Genomic DNA, 24,340 nt, shown 5'->3' with positions numbered 1-24,340 from the left:
CACTTCCAGTATTGAACTTAGGGTGCAATCTTATGAGTGTTTAGACAGAAGAAAAAGTCCTACAACTCCCAGTATTCCCTAGGTAGTATGGCTGGTTGGGGACTGCTAGGAATTGTAGGACTTTTTTTCTGTCTAAACAGCCTTGTGTGGCGCAGAGTAGTAGGCGGCAGTATTGCAACCGAAACTCTCCCCACAACCTGAGTTCGATCCCAGCGGAAGCTGGGTCTCAGGTAGCCAGCTCAGGTCGACTCAGCCTTCCATCCTTCCGAGGTCGGTAAAATGAGTACCCAGCTTGCTGGGGCAAAGGTAGTCACGACTGGGGAAGGCAGTGGCAAACCACCCCGCTCCAGTCTGCCATGAAAACGCCAGCGAAAGTGGCGTCCCTCTAGGAGTCAGCAGTGACTCCGTGCTTGCACCGGAGGAACCTTTCCTTTTCCTTTCTGTCTAAACACGCATAGGATTACACCCTTAGTGGTCTTATCTTATGCCTATCAGTATGGCAGTGAAATGGTGCCACCTACAGACAAGGTAACAAGAGGGAGGGGTGGAAAGAAAACCATTTCCCTTTCCCACTCTCCAGAAACACTCCCTCCCCCCCTACTAATGAAGCGCTCCAGCTTAGGTAAGGTGGCCATGGGTCCAACCTTACTCTCTGGACAATCCAGGTCCAACTATAAAATCAGACATGGAGGGAGTGGAGGGACTCTAAACTTTCAATAATATACAGGGTGGTCCAAGGACTTTTAAATGTTTATATTTCTTCTTTTTACACTTTTAAACTGAAGCTGTGGCTTCATTGTATGCTCAATAGCCCCAGCTGCCATGCATATTGAAAACTGGGTCGCAAATGCCCCTAGCAATGATGCCAAATGATAACATACTGTTGTTCCCTGGGAAATTGGATGGGAAATGATGGTGCCCCAGGCACACAGCAAAGCTGGATCTTGGGTTTTAAAGTGTAAAAAGAAGGGGGATTTTTTTCAAAGCCCTTGGGCCACCTCATATATTACTTGTATGAAGGGGAAAAAAACACCCCAAAGCCATTTGACTTTTTTTCTTCCCCCTCCTGAAAGTATTTTCAGGAGGCCAGAGCTCTGGTGAAGGGAGCACATTCAACACAGCTTTACAGTTCTATAGTGCATGGTATTGTATTTTTATATAAATTACAGTAATTGTTTCTAGATTTGCATCTATACATATGAATTATTCACATATGCATATTTTGTGCAAATTTGTGTTCTCTTTTGTCCTCTTCTTTGATGATGCACATGTTGCCACCCTAGGTTTGGGTCTGTCAGCCTAAGCCTGAGCCTGTATAGTACAGCAAGGGAATGTTTCAGGAAGGTGAGAAAGGAAAAAAATTCCTTTTTCCTTTCCCTCTTCTGACATCTCTCTCACCCCTGCAAGTCCGGAATTTTTGCTGCATGCCTCCGCTTGTCCATGATCCCTATCTGAAGCCCTTTAGCACTATACAGCACAGTGAGGGAAGGTTTCAAGAAAGTTCAGGGTGGGAGATGTTCTCCAAGCCCTGAACAGCAAGCACTTCAGCGTTCCTGCTTCAGGCTGGCTCAGGCCCTGACCACAGGCACTTTTTAAGGAGTTAGGTATGCAAAATGTTATAGGGCCCCACGTGTTTATCCTTGTTCATCCACTCTGTGTTATTCTGTGCTACAAGCCATCCAATCATATATTGCTGACCTCACTCCCTTTCCACTCTACAGCTTCACCCAGTTTCGAATAATCCTCGGTGACTTTGACTACAATGCGATCGACAACGCCAACAGGGTCTTGGGGCCTATATATTTTGTCACCTATGTCTTCTTTGTCTTTTTTGTGCTATTGGTAAGTTGTTGGTGTGTATTTTTATTGCCTCCCATTTACAGAGATTGCTTGAATTAATTTCTACCTGAATAATTTGGTATCCAAGGATAATTTGGATCACAGACTATATAAGGATCAGATATAGCCTCCATCAGAACCTCACTCTAGAGCTAGGCAGCTGACATGGTTTAACCCTAACTTACTTACCTTCTCTATATTATTACTTTATTCACATCCAGTAACTTGATTGGCTAAGGATATCAGGGATGCTTCGAGACAGAGGGCTCCAAGTGTTATGAATTAGAAGGTATTGTGCAGCTATTCTATTTTTTCTTCCGTGATGGATTTTCTATAGTAGGAGAAAAAAATAGAAGAAGTTGTAGGAAAATACGGGAAGGTTACAAATGGATGGCAGTATTGTCTGGACTCCCTGTAAAATTGTGTGAATGTGGCACAGTGCTGGCTTGATAAAAGCAATGTCTTGATAAAAGCAATACGCCAGGTCAATGCTTGGCCCCTTGACCTTGCACTAGCTCTAGAAGTCATCGCACTTTATCTGAGACAGTAACACCAACCTAGATCATGTGTTCTCTTCATCGGTTACAAAATCAGGCAGTTATGAACAAGTACATGGAAAGGAGGGGCAGGTAACCTCATGAAGCCTTAGCAAAACAGAGAGAGGAGCAGAGGTGTTAGTATCTTGGTGCTGTGGAAAGATGTGGAACTGTGCAAAGGCCTACTGGAAACCCCTCGGTTTTGGAATGGAAGCTGTTCTCAAGTTACAGAAAGGCTGGCAAACAGACAAATGGGTGATCGTCCTAACAGCTCAATGTAGGGCCTTGGCCTGTTTTTCGAAACTCCCCCTGTTTTATAGAAGCTGAATGTTGTAAACATGATGACACAGGGAGTATGCGACAATGTGGATAGACTTGAAAGAATTCTCGTACATGTACAAGAATCAAAGTCTCTGTGTATCAAAGGAGACCTCATGCATTCTTCTGTATTTATACGAGAATTGAGGATTGCCCAAAGCAGCTCCTAGTAAAACCAGCAAGTCTCAAGGGAGGGAGAGGAAGAATGTGCTGGATGACTGGGGAAAGGGTGGATTGTCTCTGCTTTATTGTTGTTGTTGTTGCCCCAACCAGGAGTGAAAGAGAGTTTCAGTCACATACACACCCATCATACTAGCACTTATAAGCAATGGAGTGTAGGAGAGGGGGCTTCCTTCCCTTTCTCTTCTTAGTTTGCCTAGGTGAATTGTGGGTTGCTTTCCTTTCAGCAGTGCCACTAGAAAAATGGAGTGGAAAAGGTCAAATTGTGAGAGCAGTTGAGGGTTGTATAAAGAAAGCAGAGAAGCCCCCTCTCCCTAATATTCCTTTAAACTAAGGCTAGGTATGAGGAGTAGTGAATATGACCATCATGCTGTTCCCAGGCATTTTCCTGAAGTGAAATGGCTTATGGTATTGATGTGAGAAAAGGTTGGGGGAGGAGTACAGGAGTAGGGTAAGGACAGACAGACACCTCTCTCTCTCACACACACACACACACACACACACGCACACAAAGAGTGCTGAACAAAAACAGAGAATTTTGAGGCTCTGAGATGAGGATTCCAAACTGATAGCCTGGCGTTACTGGTCTGAGGCAAAACCAGGAACTTGGCTCAAAGCTTTAAGAGATTTTTAACTGAAGACGATTTTTCTTCCACAAATCCATTGGTTTGGTGGTGATGGAGAAACCTACTCTGGAGAGTTTTCTCAGAAGGTAGAAAATGTCCCTCTCTGTTTTAAAGTTTTAATGCTTTTCATGTGCTCTATGTTTATGTGCCCCTTCATGGATTACTACCTTGTTGTGGCGAAGGGGCTTGCGTAACTCAGTGAAGCCATAAGCTATGACGGACAGGTCATGGCGGAGAGTTCTGACAAAATGTGGTCCACTGGAGAAGGAAATGGCAACCCACTCCACTATTCTTGCCAAGAAAACCCCATGGAACATATCACAAGGCTAAAAGATATGACGCTGGAAGATGAGCCCCTCAAGTCGGAAGGTGTCCAATATACTACTGGGGAAGAGCAGAGGGAATTTCCAAGTAGTGCCAGAAAGAGTGAAGCGGCTGGGCCAAAGCCGAAAGGACACTCAGCTGTGGATGTGTCTGGTGGTGAAAAGAAAATCCGATGCTGTAAAGAACAAAAATCTTTAGGAACCTGGAATGTCAGATCAATGAATCAAGGTAAGCTGGAGGTGGTCAAACATGAGATGGCAAGATTGAACATCGACATCTTGGGAATCAGCGAACTAAAATGGACAGGCATGGGCAAATTTAATTCAGGTGACCATCATATCTACTACTGTGGGCAAGAATCCCATAGAAGAAATGGAGTAGCACTCATAGTCAATAAAAGGGTGGGAAAAGCAGTACTGGGGTACAATCTCAAAAATGATAGAATTATCTCAGTACGAATCCAAGGCAAACCATTCAACATCACAGTAATTCAAGTCTATGCCCCAACCACTGAGGCCAAAGAAGCTGAGGTTGATCGGTTCCATGAAGACCTACAACTACAAAAGCGAAGAGGATCTCAAGAGCCTCTTGTTGAGGGTGAAAGTGGAAAGTACAAAAGCTGGTTTGAAACTCAACATTAAAAAAAACTAAGATCATGGCATCTGGCCCCATCACTTCTTGGCATATAGAAGGGGAAGAAATGGAAGCAGTGACAGATTTTATTTTCTTGGGCTCCAAGATCACCGCAGATGGTGACTGTAGCCATGAAATTAAAAGATGCTTGCTCCTTGGGAGGAAAGCTATGGCAAACCTAGATAGCATAGTAAGAAGCAGAGACATTACCTTGCTGACAAAGATTCGTATAATCAAAGCTATGGTTTTCCCAGTAGTAACGTATGGCTGTGAGAGCTGGACTATAAGGAAGGCTGAGTGCCGAAGAATTGATGCGTTCGAACTGTGGTGCTGGAGAAGACTCTTACGAGTCCCCTGGACTGCAAGGAGGTCAAATCATTCCATCCTAAAGGAAATCAACCCTGAGTGCTCATTGGAAGGACAGATAGTGAAGCTGAAGCTCAAATATTTGGCCACCTAATGCGAAGAGAAAACTCCCTGGAAAAGACCCTGATACTGGGAAAGATTGAAGGCAAAAGGAGAAAGGGACAGCAGAGGATGAGATGGCTAGATAGCAGCACCGATGCAATGAATATGAGCAGAGAGAGTGGAGGACAGGAAGGCCCGGCGTGCTATGGTCCATGGGGTCACGAAGAGTCGGACATGACTTAACGACTGAATAACAATGTTTATGTGCCCTCTGCTTTAATGTGCTCTGTGCCACTTCAGTTCAGATTTAAAAAGCAAAATCATAAAATCATAAGCTGAGACTGTTTATACATCTTAAGTGCTAACTGAGACTTTGTACCTGGAAGAGGCAAGAGGCCAGTTTGCATGAAGAAGATTGGCTGGGGATTAAAACTTAGAAAGATAAAAGAAATGGTATGAAAGAAGATTAATTTGGTCATCTCTTTCTGGCCAGAATCCAGGGCCATATTTTAGATCTCATCAAATTCCTTCAGCCTTTTTCAAAATGTCCCCTCATTCCATTTCCCTCCCTGGAAGTCTTTGTTTTCAGAAGGGGTGCTCCAGCTAGAAGAACTAAATTAGAAATTGGAAGCTAAGGCAAATGCCTTAACTGATGTGTCCAACATTGCACAACATCACTGATGATGTTGTGCAATGTCAGAAATTGTGCTTCCTTACAACTTACCCTCCATGCATCCACACTTTTCCTTGGCCTTTCAGACCCAAATCTAGATGGGGAGGAAGGACTGCCTGAGAACAGCAAAGATGCCCGACATTGTCCTGGTCCTATATTGCTTATGAAGCATCTGAGCCTTACTGTTTTGCTAGAGGAATCCTACTGTGAGCTTACCCATGCCTGTTTCTTGGTGCCATCAGTAGCTGGCAGGATGGGTTAAACAGTGAGAGGGCCTTACTTCCAGAAGTCATAAGGCAATTCAGGACCAGGACAACGTGGGCATCTTTGCTGACCAAGGAAAAGTGTGGGTGCATGGAGCGTAAGTTGTAAGCAAGCAAAATTTGTGGCATTATGCAACATCATCACTGATTACATGGCGCATCAGTGAAGGCATCAGCCTTAGCTTCCCATTTCCTGGCTTTGTGGAACCTGAGCCAACATGAGAGCACCTTAACTCTGCTCTTAAACCAGCAGGTTCTGTGATCACTGAACTTCCCTGGTTTTTGAAAAGGAAATTTATAATTACCCTGTTGGCAATCCTACCCCCTTCCAGATGCATTTGAGTCTGCGTTCTTGGAAAGTTTACCTATATGATCATTGGGATTAGAAATACTTAACAAATGCTAATCATGATGTCGTTTCAAGAATCAGGATTCTAAAATCCCAGGAAGAACTTCCACAGATGGAGGAGGCTCTCCTCTGCAGACAGTCGCCCTCCACATGTAGAAAGTGAAGAAAACAGCAAGGAAAGAGATGGAAGTAGAGAGCATATCCCCGCTTCCCTTACATGAGAATGACTAAATAGGGCTAGATTCTCACAACCATCTTAATGAGTGTAAATACAGTGTGAATACGTGTTGGATGTAACATGTGAATATACCCCTAGTGTGAAACACGATCCTTGCATGTCCTTTTCCCACCACACAGAAAGTAAAAGCAAGGATTGGAACCCTTTTGCTGCATTTCTGCTTTCAGAAAGGTGGTGTGAGGCCCTGATCCTTCTGCTCCCCCCCCAAAAAAGGTGCATTCTATCCCCAACCCTCCCAAATTTTCTGTGGGTCAAACTGCATGTTATTTTAAAGAGGTAGCTAGTTTTTTTCCTTTCTTACTCAAAAGTAAGCTCATGGGACCTCATATGGATCTGGTCTATAGAGTAGTGGGTAGTGGGCTTTAATCGTTTGCCCTATGCCTGCAATTTCCATTACAAATGGATGGCTTTTTGGCAATGTAAATTAAAGTTGGGGGGACACACACGCCCAAATTGGTACCAAAGTTGGAGGGGGAAGGGCAAAGGATTACAGTATCCCTAACCCCTCTACCATGCTAGGGTCCCAATCTGTACAGCCACATGTAGGCTGAATCTACACTTACCGCCTTTTTTCGCTTCCAATGAAGTTTCACCGCCCGCCTTTCACACTACGCAGTTCCCGCCTCGAATTGGAACCAGAATTTCCCACTTCCGTGCTCCCACTTTCAATACCCTAATATTCTGGTATTTCCCCTTAATGTGCTCCGATTTTCTGCCTTCACTACCGTATCTGGTCATAGTCCCCTCCCCCGCCTGTCCATATGTATTTCCCTCCTGTCCAATCACAGCTCTCGATGGCCCCATGTCTTCTTCCGGCTACTGATTGCATAGCTTCCTCAGCAGCCCCTGTTTCCTCAGCAACAAGCAAAGGGCTGGATGTGCGCGCGCATGTCTGATCTCGGAAGCTAAGCGAGATCGGCCCTGGTCAGTAGTTGGATGGGCAACTGCCTGGGAATCAGGCTTCCTGCATTGAGCAGGGGGTTGTTCTATCCCTTCAAATGAGACTAAGTTTTACCCCCTCCTATCCCCCTCTCCGGATGTGTTTTTTTTAAATTAAGGCGTTATCCTCGCAGAATCGGGGCTTCTCCGCCATGTTTTTTCTTTCTAATTCAGGCATGATCTTTGAAGAGTCGAAGTTGTGAAGCTTAATCTACATTGCGCCCGCCATCGCAGTGAATTTCGTGTCCCGTCGGGTTAAACGCTCTCACATTAAAACGTGATTATTCACACACACCCATTTTCCCTATTGCAGTGCTTCATCGAATGCGCGAGCTCGGTTCACACTCAAGCGCTGTGCTGTTTTCCTGCTGTTTTCCTGCGCACGCTTGTCTGATCCCAGATGCTAAGCTTCACAACTTCAAATCTTCAAAGATCATGTCTGAATTAGGAAAAAAAAAACATGGTGGAGAAGCCCCGATCCTGCGATAACGCCTTAATTAAAAAAACACACACATCCGGAGGGGGGGATAGGAGGGGGTAAAACTTAATCTCATTTGAAGGGATAGAACAACCCCCTGCTTAGTGCAGGAAGCCTGATTCCCAGGCAGTTGCCCATCCAACTACTGACCAGGACCAACCCCACTTAGCATCCAGGATCAGACAAGTGTGCGCAGGAAAACAGCACAGCGTTCGAGTGTGAACCGAGCTCGTGCATTCGATGAAGCACTGCAGTGGGGAAAATGGGTGTGTGTGAATAATCACGTTTTAATGTGAGAGCGTTTAACCCAATGGGACACCGAATTCACTGCGATGGCGGGCGCAATGTAGATCGGCCCATAGTCTCACCTTGTGAGGTCACATTCCATAACTAAAGGGATGGGCATTGCGCATAGAAGCACTCTGTAATAGAATGAAAACCTTGGAATACTGGCAGCATTGTTGCTTCAGAGTGAAACTGAGCATGCCCAGCATAATTTTGCTAGCAGTTGCTGCCATAGGCTTTCATGGGGCAGAAACACCTTAATAACTTTTGGATCGCTGCTCAGAGTTTCACCGAACCATGAAAGGCACACCTCGTCAGCAAGCCAGAATAATGTACATCAGTACTTTTCACCAAAATTTGAAAGATATGCCAAGTCATGGCTTGGAACAAAAAGTACAAAGACGTCAATTTTCAGCACCTTTTAATTTGCTATAACTAGCAATTTTTATCGGATCGCTTTGAAATTATACATATCATAAACCTCATCAGGTAGATCCAGCTCAAGTTATTAGCTCAATAGCTGTCATTTTTATAATCGTTAGAAATTTGAGACTTATAAGGTGGAACCATGTGTGTGTGTGTGAGAGAGAGAGCGAGAGAGACTCACCATAAGACTCACTCCTGTGCTCCTTTTATGACTGAGGTTTTGATATGACAGAGCTGTACGAAATTATAGATGGGAGGGCTGTTAGAGAAACAAGCATTACTTTACCTTTCTCATAATACTAGAATTTAGGATCATCCAATGAAATTGATTCTAGGTGCAGAAATAATAGAAGGAAATACACAGGTAGGAAAGAATAGACCCGAATCTGACCAAACACAAGTTAGAGCTCACTATCAAGCCTACTCTGTGGTAGGGATGTACGAAAGGGACTTACCTTGTCCCGCAGCTTTTTTCATGGTGGGGGGGAGGCGCTTCGCTTCTCCCCCCGACGTTCATGCGAGCTGGGGGTGTCTTCCCGCCTCGCCCGGCTGAAATTCAGGCCGGGGGGGAGGCATCCCTTCTCGCCCTCAGCCGAAATTCAGGCCGGGGAGAAGCGCCCCGTCTCCCCGGCCGCGAACTTCAACAGAAAAGTAAAAAACAAAACAAAACACGCCCCGTGATAGGCTACGTAACGATTTACGTAGCCTATCACGGCTAGATCTGCAAAGTCAGCCGTGATAGGCTACGTTAATCGTCACGTAGCCTATCACGGGTGACTTAAAAAAAAAAAGCGTACGCAAATGGCGGCCCCCATAGGGAGCCGCCATTCGCGTTCCTTATTTGGTCGCTGTAGTCTATGGCGAAAATAAGGGCAACGCAAATAGCGTTGCCCTTATCTTCGCCGTAGTCTACATAATCTTTACGTAGACTACAGCGACCAAATAAGGAACGCGAATGGCGGCTCCCTATGGGGGCCGCCATTAGCCGTATGCGCTTTTTTTTTTAAAGTCACCCGTGATAGGCTACGTGACGATTTACGTAGCCTGTCACGGCTGACTTTGCAAATATAGCCGTGATAGGCTACGTTAATCGTCACGAAGCCTATCACGGGGGCGTTTTTTTTTTACTTTTCTTGGAATGGCGGCGGCAGCAGCCGGTCAAAAGACCGGCTGCCGCCCCCGCCCCTGTCAAAGCCCTGCCGAACCGCCGCTGCGACCCGCCACCGGGAGCGACATTCGGGAAAGGTAAGTCCCATCCCGGGGGAGGGGCGGGGGGGAGAATTTCTCCCCGAAACTACTTCGGGGGGCCGAATACGTTGGCACTCGGCCACCCGAAGTTTCGGCGAGAAATTCTCTGACACCCCTACACTGTGGTGGTTATGGTGGCAAAGAGGGAGTTCTTCGCCACCAGTATTGCATCTTCTCAGTGTTATCCAACGGAGCTTTTTTGAGTGGTTCATGGCCTGCTGCAATCTGGGCCAGGGAGAGAGATGGTGAAACCCTCAGTAGCGGACTGTGACAAGTTTGTGCACCCCTTCGAAGATAAATTTGCTCATGTCTGTCACAATTTGGACACCACAGTTAATGTAGTCCCATCAGTAGAGGTACCCAGAGCACCAGCTGGTCTAGTTTTATTGGCTGACTTCCAGTTGCTGAAGCTAGGGATGGCGGAGAATTCCGCCACGGATTTCAGTGAGGCCGAATGCACTGGCATTCGGCCCCCTGAAACCCGTGGCGGAACGGCCTCCCACCCCCCGCCACCCCGCAGAATCCCCCCGGAACAAAACTTACCTGGGGCAGCAGTGGCAGCGGCTCCGGTGGTGGCGGCTGGTCTTTCGGCCGGCTGCTGCGGCCGCCATTTGTGTCCTGCCAGGCTGCCGTGATAGGCTACGTAAGTATTTACGTAGCCTATCACGGCAAAGAGCAGGGACGCAAACGGCCGCTGCTCTTTCCGTGATAGGCTACTTAAGTATTTACGTAGCCTATCACGGTAAAGGCAGCCACGCAAGTGGTGGCCACTACACTATTTGCGTGGCTGCCTTTACCGTGATAGGCTACGTAAATACTTATGTAGCCTATCACAAAATGAGCAGCGGCACAAACGGCGTAGCGGCTGCCGTTTGCATCCCTGCTCTTTGCTGTGATAGGCTACGTAAGTATTTACGTAGCCTATCACGGCAAAGAACAGGGACACAAACGGCGGCCTCTACGCCATTTGCGCCACTGCTCTTTCCATGATATGCTACTTAAGTATTTACGTAGCCTATCACGGCAAAGAGCAGGGACGCAAACGGCGGCCTCTATGCCATTTGCGTCCCTGCTCTTTGCCGTGATAGGCTGCGTAAGTATGTAGCCTATCATGGCAGCCTGGCAGGACGCAAATGGTGGCCACTACGGTGGCCACCATTTGCGGCCGCAGCAGCCCGGCCGCAGCCGGAACTCCAGCTGCGGATGGCCCTGGCTGGCGGTTCCATGGAGCCGCCGCGGAGCAGAGCCAGCCAGGGAGGATTCCGGGGGGAGGGACGGAGCGCCTTCCCCCCCACGAATCACACCTGCGAAAAGGTAAGTGACTTTCATACATCCCTAGTTGAAGCCCAAAGATGCAGATGTGGTGCTCAGACAAATCTGGTCAACCTCCTTTATGCTTGACCGTGCCCTTCATGGCTTATTACATCTAATAGGGAGGTGTCCAGCTAGGTCCGGGAGGCTGTAAATTCCTCGAGAGAGGGAGGGTTGCTGACTGCTTTAAAGGAGGTGGTAATAAGGCCACTCTTGAAATAGCTTAACCTCGACCTGGAAAATATTGACAAATATCAGCTGATTCCAACATCCCCTTCCTGGGCAAGGTGCTTGAATAGGTAGTTGCCAGTCCACCCCTGATCTAGATCCATTTCAATCCAGCTTCAGGCCTGGCTTTGGAAATTGCTTTGGTTTGCCCTGTGGGATGACTTCTGCAACGAGAAGGACTGGGGAGTGTGACCCTGTTGATTCTCCTGGACCTCTCATTGGCTGTTGACAGTATTGATTATAGTATTCTTCTGGATAGGCTGTCTGGGCTGGGTATGGCATTGCAGTAGTTCTGCTCCTACTTCTCTTGGCCTCTGCATGTACAGGGGGTCCTGGTGGGCTCCTCATTCTGTTCTGAGGTGGTCCCTTTTGACTCAGGCTCTGGTGGACTCTGGGAGTTGGGGACAAACAATAGGGAGGGCTGTTACTCTCAGAGGCACCTGCCTGGCCACGGTTGGGCAGAACGCTGATCTGGGTGGGGTTTCAGTCTGCTCCAACTGCAGCCTTCTCTTGTACTTATCTTGTTTATTGGAGTACCTAAATGAGGTCAAGAATAACTGAGGCATTTCTACTTCTTGATAAAAGAAAACAATGTAACAAAATGACACTCCTCCACTCTCACTTGCTCAGTGGAACAACATGAATGCTTTTATGTGTCTGGATGGGTCTATTTGATCCTATGTTTTCCTTTCTACAGAATATGTTCCTGGCTATTATCAATGACACCTATTCTGAAGTCAAAGAGGAGCTTTCAAACCAGAAGAATGAACTGCAGCTCTCAGACATCCTGAAACAGGTTCTTTCATTTGCTTAAAAATAACTTTCCTATACTGTGGATTAAGTTTGGTAGTGTTTACACATTGAGTGAATGCTTGTCATAATGCTTACAGAAAATGATAGTTCATGAGGAGAGGGAAAGCTGAGCTTTTTGTGTGAAGATCTTGATAGAGGAAAATGGAACCTAGATTAAGAAGACCAGTACCTCTGGAGTAGGGATGGGCAGTAATCCGGCTGCTCCTGAAGAAACTTAACCTAGACCCAGAAGTGGATAATAACTATAGGCCGGTTGCTAACATCTCCTTCTTGGGTAAGGTACTCAAGCATGTGGTTGTGGATCAACACCAGGCATTTCTGGATGAAGTTGATTTTTTAGATCTATTTCAATTTGGCTTTAGGCACAGTTTGGGGCCAGAAACTGCCTTGGTCATCCTGTGGGATGACCTTTGCCAAGAGAGATAGGGGGAGTGTGTTCCTGTTGGCTTTCCTGGACCTCTCAGTGGCTTTCGATACCTTTGACCATAGTATCCTTCTGGAGCGGCTGTCTGGGTTGGGAATTGGGGGACACTGTTTTACAGTGGTTCCATTCCTACTTGGATGGCTGCTTCCAGAATGTGGTGCTGGGGGATTATTGCTCTGTTCAATGGCAATTACATCATGGGGTTTCACAGGGCTCAGTTTTATCCCCCCTGCTATTTAACATCTACATGAAACCACTGGAGGTTATCCGGGGGTATGGACTGAGGTGCCATCAATATGCCGATGACACCCAGCTCTCTCTCATTTTCATTAAACCCAGGTGTGGCAGTGGATGTGCAGGGCAATGGCCTAGATGAGGGCCAACAAACTGACCCCTGAAAGATCAGGCACGCAGCTTGTGGGTGCTCCTGGATTCATCACTGTCACTTGACACCCAAGTGGCCTTGGTGGCCAGGACAGCCATTTATCACTTAGGTTGATATGTCAGCTGCGACCCTATCTGGACAGAAATAGCCTGGCAACAGTTATCCATGCTCTGGTAACCTCCCGGTTGGATTACTACAATACGTTGTTTGTGGGGCTACCTTTGAAGACAGTTCTGAAACTTCAGTTAGTTCAAAATAGAGATGGTAGGTTATTAACTGGGCCTGGCCAATTCGACCACGTGATGCCATTTCTGCGTCCGTCTTGAAGCCCAATTCAAAGTGCTGGTGTTGACCTTTAAAGCCCGAAATGGCTTGGGACCAGAGTATCTAAAGGCATGTCTCCTCCTGCATATACCTGCTCGGACCCTTAAGTTAACTTCAGAGGGCCTCCTCTGGGTGCCCCCACCAAAAGAAGCTAGGTGGGTTGTTACAAGAGAGAGGGTGTTCTCAATGGTGGCACCCCACTTATGGAATAAACTCCTCAAAGAGGTTTGCCTGGCACCTATGTTGTTACCTTTTCTGTGCCAGGCAAAAACCTTTCCTTACTCCCAGGCATTTTAGAGACCTAGTTCTAAGTTATTATGGCTGGTTTATCGATTCCTGTGCTGTTTATTCATAGGATCATAGAATAGTAGGTTGGAAGGGGTCTATAAGACCATCGAGTCCAACCCCCTGCTCAGTGCAGGAATCTTAAGTCAGAGCATCCCTGAAAGATGGCTGTCCAGCCTCATCTTGAATGCCTCCAGTGTGGGAGAGCCCACCACCTCCCTAGGGAATTGGTTCCATTGTCATATTGCTCTAACAGTCAGGAGGTTTTTCCTGATGTTCAGACAGAATCTGGCTTCCTGTCACTTGAGCCCATTATTCCGTGTCCTGCACTCTGGGATGATCAAGAAGAGATCCTGGCCTTCCTCTCTGTGACAACCTTTCAAGTACTTGAAGAGTGCTATCATATCTCCCCTCAGTCTTCTCTTCTCAAAGCTAAACATGCCCAGTTTTTTCAGTCTCTCCTCATAGTTTTGCATGATATTATATTTTATTCTTTTAAATATTTGTATTGTAGTTATATTTTTAACTGTGTTTTAAAATGGCATTTTAGTTTTTTAACAGGTTGTAATCTGCCCACAGAACATTAGTTATTGGGCAGATTAGAAATGTACTACATAAATAAATGGTGAAAGTGAACTGATTTGTCTGAAGAGGTCCAGCAATCCATGAGTTTATTGATGCCATTTTACAGTCTGTTAATGCTGTTGCCATTCTTCTCTCTGTTCCCAGCAGTATGAGACAGCTAGGCTTAGCTTTTCTTTGCATCTCTTAACTCCAGGGCTATAACAGGACACTGATGAAGCTGAAGCTGAAAAAAGACCGGATCTCTGATGTGCAGAAAGCTTTGCAGAAAGGACACAAGGAGCTAGAATTTGAGGATTTTAAGAACAGCTTGAGAGAGTAAGTGCTTCAGAGCTTGCCACTTTCTCAACTGTCCATCATTCTCCTAACTGGGATCTGCTATCAAGCATTTTTTAATATTAGAGTTCCTCACATATCTTACAAAAGAGCTTTCCAGACCATTTTGCCAAACCTTTAATTTGGAATCCAAAGGCCCTGTGTTAGTGCCTCTCCCTTTTTCTCTCTTCCTTAGGCTTGGTCATGCTGAGCATGAGATCACAGCAGCCTTTGCAAAGTTTGATAAAGATGGTAATCAGATTCTTGATGAAGAGGAGCAGAAGAGAATGAGAAATGACTTGGAGGAGAAGAGAGTAAGGTCAAGGGGAAGGGATCTGTCTAATATGCACTGGTTATGTTCCCAAACTTTCACATGTTGAGTCCATGTTGCAAGGTCAGAATTAGGCAGTACTTTGCAGGTGGTGGTAGGGGGACACTTTTGCCAGTTTGACCTTGGGACTGGTGCTTCTTGTCATAATGAACAAGGTCATTAGCTTCAGGCTGTGGGTGAGATGTGGATGGATAAGCAGCAGCCTGTTGGTGCTTGGAGGTGAAATTCTTTGAAGGCATAGTAGGGCTGGGGAGAACTAGGGAACCCAGGAGGCAATGGGCAACTGGGGCAACTGTGGTAAGCCCTGCAAAACAGAGCCCTATTGTGGCACAAGAAATGACAAGGCCAGGAAGCATGGTTGAGAAGGTTTCACTAGCCTCAGGAGCTTCTACATCCAACTGAAGGGTGCTACAATGCAAATGTAATAGTTGGCTAGAGCACTAAAATGGCCAAGATCAAGCCTTCAAAACAGAAAGGCGTTTCTCCCTGCAGTTCTCCCAATGAAGAAACATTAGCACAGGAACAAAGCACGTTGGTCTGTGACTGTGATACTGAGTTTTAAAGAACATGGCAAAATCTTACTAGAAAAAAATGACTGTTGACATTTCATTTCCCAGGTAGCTCTGAATGCAGAAATTGAAAACCTGGGGAAATCCTTTAGGGGAAACCGTTTGGATGACACTCTTGCCTTTGCAGATGCAAAGAACAATCAAGCTGACAAAAGTAGCTTGGTGTCCGAGGAAGAATTCCAAATGTGTGTATTATTATTTTATTGTATTGTATTAATAATCAAACAAACATATTAAAATACACATACAATATACATCCTGTAACATGTTCACAGCATATACATATATGGGCTGGATCCAGATTTAGTTGTGTACAACTGGGTTGGCAGAAGTGACCTTCCCACCCCCTCCCCTCCACAGCAGCCCCTCCAACCCCCTGAAAATGCTACACAGATAGTTGGAGGACCCTGCTGAATGAGGTGAGCTGTTGTGCAAGGGGGGGGGGGATCCCTGACACTCAGGCAGAGGTATCTTCTGTGTATGTATCTTTTTATACAAAACAAATCATTTTAATGATCTTTATTCTATCTCAATGGCAGGTATTATTTAATCTTCCTTACTCTTACAAAATAAATCTTTGTTACTCCTCAGTCTAGTATAGCATTAAATCAAACCAATCACACAGAGCAAGATTGATACTTCTGCTACAATACTGAAAGAATGTCAGTAAATCCCATTTTTCCTGTACTTAATCCTACCATCTCTAAAACATAGCATATATATTAATTTTAAATATGTAATCACTGACCAACACTTGAACTTTCATTGCATAATTGATGGTACCTCCAGTTTCTTCCAGTACCAAGCTATTTATGCAACTATGAGCAAATAATAATTTCTATTTTTTGTTTTGAGCCCAACTCTTTCAAACAGTATCACTGAGTCCAATGGGATCTCTAGTCCTGTAATTAGCATTTTTTATTAAATTTTTGACACCCAGACTTTTATATCCATGGGTATTCCGAGCATATGTGCCCTTCCAATCACCAACAATTGGAAGATGTATCAGGATAAATCTGTTTAAGTCTCCAAGGCATCAAATACCATTGAACCAAGATTTTAAAGTAAATTTCAGCAAACTGATATAGTTCACCTTTGTGTGTTCTAAGTGTACGTGATATGAGGCCACATGCCATGTGCTCTATTATCTGGAGTATGATATTCCTGTCAGGAGATCTGCAATCAGATATCGCTGATGGTGTGCCGTGACTGGGTGCAGAGTTCTATGCTTCATTCTGAATTCTGTGCTTCATTGTGGCAGAGCAGGCAGGACAGGAGGAACTGGGATAGTATTTTTTTGCTCTCAAATTGAGTTCAATGGGTGCTTTTCCAGTGACACCACCTCTAGAGTCAGGGCAATACTGCCCTGGTGTTAGAGGGGGGATTAGGATTTGGAGGGGGCATAGGATTTGGCATATACCTACTCATCCCCTGTCTCTGCCCTATTTTGGGCCCTGTGCTGGCAATGGAGATATGCCAGCATATATGTGACATTGCAGCAGGGCATCTCCACCAGCAGGGGCGTATTTTGAGATATGCCACCATAGTGGGGCTTTCACCATATCCTGAAGCCCCCAGCTGGCATATCTTGAGCATAGGATTGCACCCTGAAGGTTAAAAAAACCTGCAATTTTCTTGGTAGAGATGGGAGAGGAATTAGTTCACTCTGCATGTTGGAGCGAACTGTCCTTGATTGCACCTCCCAGATATCATGCAAATTGGGACATAGGCTCAGCCCACATTTTCTTGAAACACATATCAGTCTTGAAATGTACAACTCACAGTTTTATGAGGTGGTCTGAGGGCTGCTCTTTAATCACCTTGTAACATAAGGAATTTTTTTAAAACTTTTTTTTAAATTTAAAAAAAAGTTAATGTGGATTAAAAAAAATACTGCACAATGGATGGAATGAAACTGGACAGTCTTTGAATTGGTTACATGTGCAATTGGTCATATGTGCAATTTGAACTGACTCAATTCAAAGTATTGACCGGGTTTGCACAACACGACAACCCATCATGGGTGACAAGCTACAGTGGGTTGTCATGTTGTCCAAACCCAGATCAATTCCCGGAGGGTGGCTTGTGCATGGGCAACAAGCCATGCCAACAACCCATGGCTTGTTCTTGGGATTGCTGTACCCACAATGTCATCTGAACCCACTGCCAACTCATTCTGGGTTGTGGGCATTGGGCAGTGAGCTACTCAGCAAGAGCAGCAGAAACCCCTGTCACTGTTCCTGAGCGCGGCCACAATCACTCTTTACAATCGTGGCCGAGCCGCTTCACGTGCCCCTTGCCTGTGACAGCCCCTCCAACTCTGCCCAAATGCCATTCGGAGGGGCTGCCACTGGCTCTCCCTGTATCCCGCCGAGTCCCCCAGTCCCTGCTCCGATTTCAACCCCGGTTGCGATCAGAGCTTTAAAAAAAAAAAATCTTCCTTTTATTCTCGCAAAATGGGGCCACTTTTCCCCCCCGTCCCTGTGGAATGTTCATAAATGTACCCCCTTTTCAGTAGTAGTAGTAGTAGTAGTAGTAGTTAATTTCATTTTCGGAGTAGTGCTAGTGCAGGCTTGCCTTTCTGGAGCTTGTATGTTTGAGCTGTCAAACATACAAGGTAACAGACAAGACTAGACTGTATATAGGCTGATTTGACAGCCTCTGACAGTTGACAGGTGGGGAAACAGGGTCTAGATCACCCCCTTAGCAAGGTTATCCCCAGGGTTTTTGGTGTTGCCTGGACCCTTGGGAGTACCCTGCTAAGAATCCGCACTTGCCCCACTCTCCAGCAACTCTTTTTCATAAAAGCCCTATCTCCGACCTCAAAGTCAGGAAACCAAACAATCCTATGGCCCCACAGATGCTGTCTAGGGGCCATAGGATTGCTCTCTTAGGGTGTTAGTCCAATGTTAGTCCTACTTAGAGTAAACCCATTAAAATGAATGGGACTGAGCACAGACTAACATTAGATACAACCCTTAATAGTCACATACAGCAGCAGAGAGGATGACCTAGGGAACGTCCTAGTCTATTGGTAAAGGTCTAGTGTGTCTACCATGGTTTCCAGATATGCTTATTTTCTTCCACAGACTGCTGCAGCGGGTGCTGCAGTTGGAGCATTCCATTGGCAGCATCATATCCAAGACTGAAGCCTTGGTGGTTAAGCTGGAGGGCCTGGAGAGAAGCAAACCAAAGAACAAAGATCCAGTGTTGGAGGTATTTAAGCAGATGCTGGATGGCCATCTGTCAGGGATACCGTAGTTGCATCTGGCATTGCAGATCATGCACTGAGTACGGGGTATTTATTTATTTATTACATTTTTATACCGCCTAATAGCTGAAGCTCTCTAGGCAGTTCACAACAATTAAAACCATAAAATACAAGACAATAAAATGCAGACAATAAGTACAGTATAAAATTTTAAAGTTTAAAACTACAGTATAAAAATAAAACTAATAATCAAACAGAAGCTAGCAGCAGTGCACAAATTTAAGATACAGTCCCAGATTTAAAACAAACTTATAGTTAAACTAGATGAACTCAACTGTCTCTTCCAACTCTGTGATGATTTAAGCAAGCAAAACAGTTATCCTTAGGTCCAGGTTGCAGTGGCCTATTTAGCCTAGAGAATCCGCTCTTACCAGCTACCCAGAGCAGAGGGGCAAAGACTTCCACTCTGTATGGAAACACTTTTTTTCACACAGTAGAAATATAGGAAGCTGCCTTATAGAGAGTAGGGTCGCTGATCCACCTAGCCCAGTACTGTCAGCACCAACTGGCAGTGGCTCTCCAGGGTTTCAGGCAGGTCTCTTTCCTACCAGTACCTGGAGATGCCAGGACCTGAGCCTGGGTCCTTCAGCACGCAAAGCAGGGGCTCCACCACGCTGAGCCACAACCCCTCCTACGTCGATCTGTGGAACTCAGCCTTTGAAAGGATCAGTGATCAAGTAGCTTATGTAAGTTCAAACAAGTGGGGAAAACATTCCTAGGCTCTGATCCAGGGAAATCAAGCACCTATTTTGATAGAAATTACAGAGCTTCCAAGAACACGTCTCAAACCCAGAACAAAATGAAATGACAGAAATACTACAGTGGAGAGGAGGGCTTCTAAGTTAGGTACAGAATGGTCCACCCAGCCCAGGATCCTGTCTCCACCAGTGGCCTTATACAGATGCTTTTGAAAGTTCTACAGACTTTTATCACTGCCATTTACTCCTAGTGTCTGGCAATTTAATATATTAAGAACTGGCTAAGTATTAGATAAATGCACTGAGCATCTTATTTTGCATCAGCCCAATCCAGCAGGGAGTGGTGCATATGCAGAAATACAGCGTCCATGCACACCTCTACTGGTCTACCAGGAGCTGTGTGTGCAAAGGGGGTGCTGAATACATAATTCCTACTGCTGCATGTTTGCACACTGATAATATATTTGATGTTGCAGCCATAGTTCCCAGCCCAATGTTGGTAACTCAGTCTGTAACCCCACATGCTGAATGAGACATCCAGAACTATTCAGCACCCTTTTTGCATACACAGTTCATTTGTGTCATTTAATTTCCCTCTGGGTTTCAAGCCTGTTTGTGCAGGCTCTGTAATTTCTGTCAAAATATGTGGAATTGCCAGTGCGTAGCATTCTCCCTATGTCCAGAAGATTCTTTGGGGGGCAGATAAGGGCAAGCGCTTTGCACCTTAAGGCTCACATTTCCCTTTGGAGGGGTGTTTTAAGGGAATAAACAGGTTGCTCCCCTTAGAAGGCTAGCCCATTGCACCAAGACTCACTCACTCACTCTCACTCACTCTTGTCTCTCATATGTTTGATCAGTTGCCGCCCTAGAACCACGGTAGCACTGAAAGAAATTGCCATTGGTCTTGATAAAGTGTCCATGGCAACTACCTCATAGCGCACCATTACACCTCTTCCCACATGAGTTCTGAGCAAAAGAAAGACTATGAGTTCTGATGTGGAACCAGTGTGTGTGTGTGTGTGTGTATACACACACACACACACACACACACATCATGATTAAAAATACAATCAACAGACCTAATGAGCTGAAACAGCAATAAAAATGGCAGTAGACGAAACACCTCAAAGTTACTAATCATTTTTAAAAGCCTGGGCAATTAAAAACAAGGTCTTGTCCTAGTGCTAAGAAAAGCGACACCGAGGAGGGCTTTGGAGAGCCAGGGTACCATTACAGAGTGTGCCTTTTCCACGGTCGCCACCCATACAACCTGAAAAGGTCGGGAGACTTGAACACGGAAGGGCCTTTGATCCGATTTATTACCGTGCATCTGGTGTTGGAAGAAAAGGGGAAATAAAGCCTCTGAATTAACAAATGTCTTTACCTTGCCTGCAGGAAGAACAACTCAGTCTGGCCCCTCAGAACACTGTGTGGGCTATCACAGAAGAAGACAGACCAGAGGTGGCACGTGTGCAGAAGAACGTTAGTGTGAACTCTTTGAATACTAGCAATGCTGTCTACCCTATCCTGCCCAAGAGAGAGCACCCAGACTGTCTGATGCACAAGAACATCTAATCACAAGCTAATATATACTTCTAGCTAATTTCTGAATAATCACAGTACTAATTGCCATTCCTGCTGTTTCACTACTTTTAGGGTAAAGCCTAAACTAGGTATGGCTTTAGTCATGTTTTTAACCCCATGGTCAAGACTGTCCATCTCTCTTTAAAAGCAACTGAGGGGCTCCAATCCAGATCAGAACCCTGCAGAAACAGGAATTTACCTCTTCATGTGCACCATTTTCCTTTTTTTTTAAATCTATTTTTATTTTATTTTTATAAATGAAATAAACACTATCAACAGTATAATCAGAATCTTCAGTTTCCAACATTACAGTATTCTAAGAAAAAGAAAAAAGGGAGGATAGCAAAAGAAGGAAGAGAAAAAAAGAAAAAACAGAATTATATTAAACTTCAATAAGGACAAACCAAATATCCAAACAGTCTTATAGCACAGAAATAGAAGCAAACAATCCATTTCCGTTGGCCATAAATTACCATTCAGTTAACACGTATTAATAAACATTAAAGGTTTAGCCAACAAGGAATAGTAATAATAATAATCCCATAATGATGATGATGATGATGATGATGATAATAATAAAAAGGGGGGAAGAGAAGTTTAAGAAAAGGATAAAAACAGGAACAAATCATTTGTATATTTTAAGTAATATATCTAAAAATATATTTATATGTGTACACACAAATACACACACAAATATGCACTTTGTAATGTGCACCATTTTCCTGGTGAAAATACTGCCAAGCTGCCCTGACTTTTTTTTAGAAGCATGTAATTTTTTAAAAAAAATTGGGAAAAATAGGAATGGGGATAAAATCGGAATGGGGAGAAATCCTGATTTGGATTGGGGGACCCTGTGGCTGTTTTTTGGCAAGAAGGAGACATATCCAGTCTCAAGTATGGGATTCAAAAGAACAATTAAAGTTACATCTAGTTTGGCCCCCAGAAGAGATAAACACAGGGGGCAGTATCCAACACTGCCCCTGCGCCTCTGCTGATGGTGTTGTGTCACCAGGACCCACGGCCAGTGCAATGGGAAGCTTGTGCTTCCTAGAGCAACCCCAGAAACGAAATGTTTCTAGTGCCGTTATGTGAGCTCCACTGACTTGTTCCTTTCTGGAAATGAATGGCTCAGTTTGTTTCAAAGGTTGATCTGGAAGTGCTAGCTTCCTGTCATGCTGGAGGTGAGTCTCACAGACACTTGGGAAGCATTGGATACTGCCCAAGTACTACACTCATGCTTATCTATTTGGTTACATGTGATCAACTGCAATGGAACAGGACAAATAGAGCCTTTGGGCTTTGGGGAGTAATTCAAATCTGGATCCAAATTCTGCAGCTGGCTTCTGTATTTTTCAAATTGACCTGAGTCCTGGCCAGATCTGAAGCCTCAAGTGAAGCCTAAAATTTGAAGTTGTTACTTTGCACAAAATAGTTTTTCTATATGGATTTTGCTTCAGTATAGAGAAACCATATGCACCCTGCACATTGTAATAAATGTAGTGGACTGCTATGTATTCTAGGTGCTGTAAAAACGAAATATTTCCCACATCTCTTTCAAGGAACAGACAAAGGAGCATGTAAAGCTTCCATCTCAGGCAGGAGAGTCCCACCACGTGTACACATGGCAAACTGTGATAAATACATAGATAGAAGTGGCAAATGTTTTTTGTTTTTTTTAATAGCGACCAGAACACATACCAGGCCACTATATTTATTATAATATAGGACATAGGTTGACACTTTATAGACTGAACAAAATAGTTGATTGAAATCCAAAAATGATTGCTAAATTATCAGAAGAGTGTCTAGTATACTCTTTCTTGCATACAAATCAGACATGTTCACTTAACTATACTAGCCATCATTGCCCCTTTTTCCACGTTTAAGCTATCCTAATTCTAGTTGCTGTTAATAAACTGAGAATTAGTTCTACGTAACCTTTTCTGACCAGTGATTTCAGGTAACCCAATCAATGTACACAGGATTTATGGAGAAAGTCTTTATCCTAGAATTTCATAAGTTGTTTTTATTCTTCTCTCCCAATAGAGCCCAAAGACATATGCAGGCCTATATACAGGAAACATTGCACCCCAGGGCTGGACTCATTGCTGTCCCCTGCCATGTTATTTTCCTGGGTCCCTCTAACCCCTTCCTGGACCCTGTGATGCCTAACAAAGTCCACTTGCCTTGCTCTCCAGTTGGGTGTTTTGCTTGTGAATGCCACCATCAGCTTAAGGCACCTTCACGTACTGTGTAGATTTGTTATCTGCTCTGATCCAATACAACTCCACTCAGTCTTGTCTGGGGCGTACCCTCTGTCATGTATGTGAACCAATACACGCATCTCACAGATGCTTGGTGAACAGATTAGCTCTGATAATTTGTCATGGCCTCCTGTCCCTGAAATGGTGCTCTTGTGTGATATGTAATTATTGTCTCTCCAGGTTAGTGTTAAGACCTTCTTCCTATGTGGCTATTGCTATGCAGTGTGATCATCTACTGTATTTTCCATTGAGATATCTTGTATTCCTGTAATAATGTTATACTCCTAGTTATAAGGCATCATGTAACGTGAAAGGGAACAATGTGTGCACAGCCTGGATAATTTTCCTTCCTCCCCTGCCCCCGCTTGTGTCTCTGAATGTACAGAAGTAACAGATTTCTTACTGGCCAAATAAATACCCAATGACCTTACCAAAATGAAATGCAAAATGATTGGTTTAAATGTTCCAGTCCATATGTGGAAGTCTCCAAGAAGCACTTTCCTGGCAGGTTTAACACATGTGTCCCATGTGTTGGCCTAAATATATACAGTTCCTCCATGCCAGCTCCAGAGATCACCACAGATGTTGAACACTGATGTGAACATGCTGCATGCTCTTGGGCTGATGTATGGAAAGAGAGGCTTTGAAACATTTCCTATATCATGGAATCCCATTCTGGGGAAGTGCTTTTCAGCAGCTTTCACATGGATGCTGTAACACTAAAACTGGTCCACTCCTTTCACATCCCTCTCTACAGTTATTGAGCATCTCACCCAATAAACCACTAGATGTCCCTAGTTCGCCACCTTTATCTGCATTGTATATTTATTTCTGCATTTCTCATCCTTCCTCCAGTCAATGCAACAACTTTGTAAGTGTTCTTTGTAACCCAAGCTTATGTAATAGTTAACTTCTACCTCTAGGTTTTTATAGGACAGGCCACAGCATCCATATAGCTTCAGTTAGGGCAAATCTAACATTACATTTGTCAGAGAAGAACTTCACTAAAAAAGCTGGTCTAATAATCCCATATCATTTTTCAGATCCAGTCCCCTCCATTTTTCCAGGATGATTTCCTCTATAGCATATGGGCCCTCGGCCTGTCTTCTGAGTAGCCTGCGGTACCACAGGGTGCCTGGCCACTTTACCCCACTGCCCAGTCGATCAGCCATCACAGTTTCTGCAGTGGGAAA

General features: G+C 44.7%; 1 protein-coding gene across 5 annotated transcripts in view; it reads left to right on the top strand.

The window, feature by feature from the left end:
* PKD2L1 (polycystin 2 like 1, transient receptor potential cation channel) overlaps nt 1-21,454 on the top strand; it is a 124,618-nt gene extending 103,164 nt beyond the window's left edge. For 4 of the 5 annotated variants that reach the window (XM_084845144.1, XM_084845143.1, XM_084845140.1 and 1 more), the window contains 7 exons: nt 1,722-1,842; nt 12,000-12,098; nt 14,312-14,433; nt 14,627-14,744; nt 15,379-15,515; nt 18,420-18,546; nt 20,695-21,454. In XM_084845144.1, coding sequence (XP_084701270.1) covers nt 1,722-1,842; nt 12,000-12,098; nt 14,312-14,433; nt 14,627-14,744; nt 15,379-15,515; nt 18,420-18,546; nt 20,695-20,874 — 904 coding nt within the window. In that variant the 3' untranslated portion in view covers nt 20,875-21,454. Of the gene's footprint in view, nt 1-1,721; nt 1,843-11,999; nt 12,099-14,311; nt 14,434-14,626; nt 14,745-15,378; nt 15,516-18,419; nt 18,622-20,694 lie in introns of all 5 variants that reach the window. The other variant, XM_084845142.1, reaches the window with a different exon arrangement.
* Nucleotides 21,455-24,340: the final 2,886 nt, after the last annotated feature.

The sequence above is a fragment of the Heloderma suspectum genome, chromosome 3 (assembly GCF_057233095.1).
Source record: "Heloderma suspectum isolate Gila_16-S chromosome 3, 16-S_ref, whole genome shotgun sequence".
Lineage (NCBI taxonomy): Eukaryota > Metazoa > Chordata > Lepidosauria > Squamata > Helodermatidae > Heloderma > Heloderma suspectum.
Note: the sequence above shows the minus strand (reverse complement) of the source record. Positions and strands in the feature narration are given on the sequence as shown.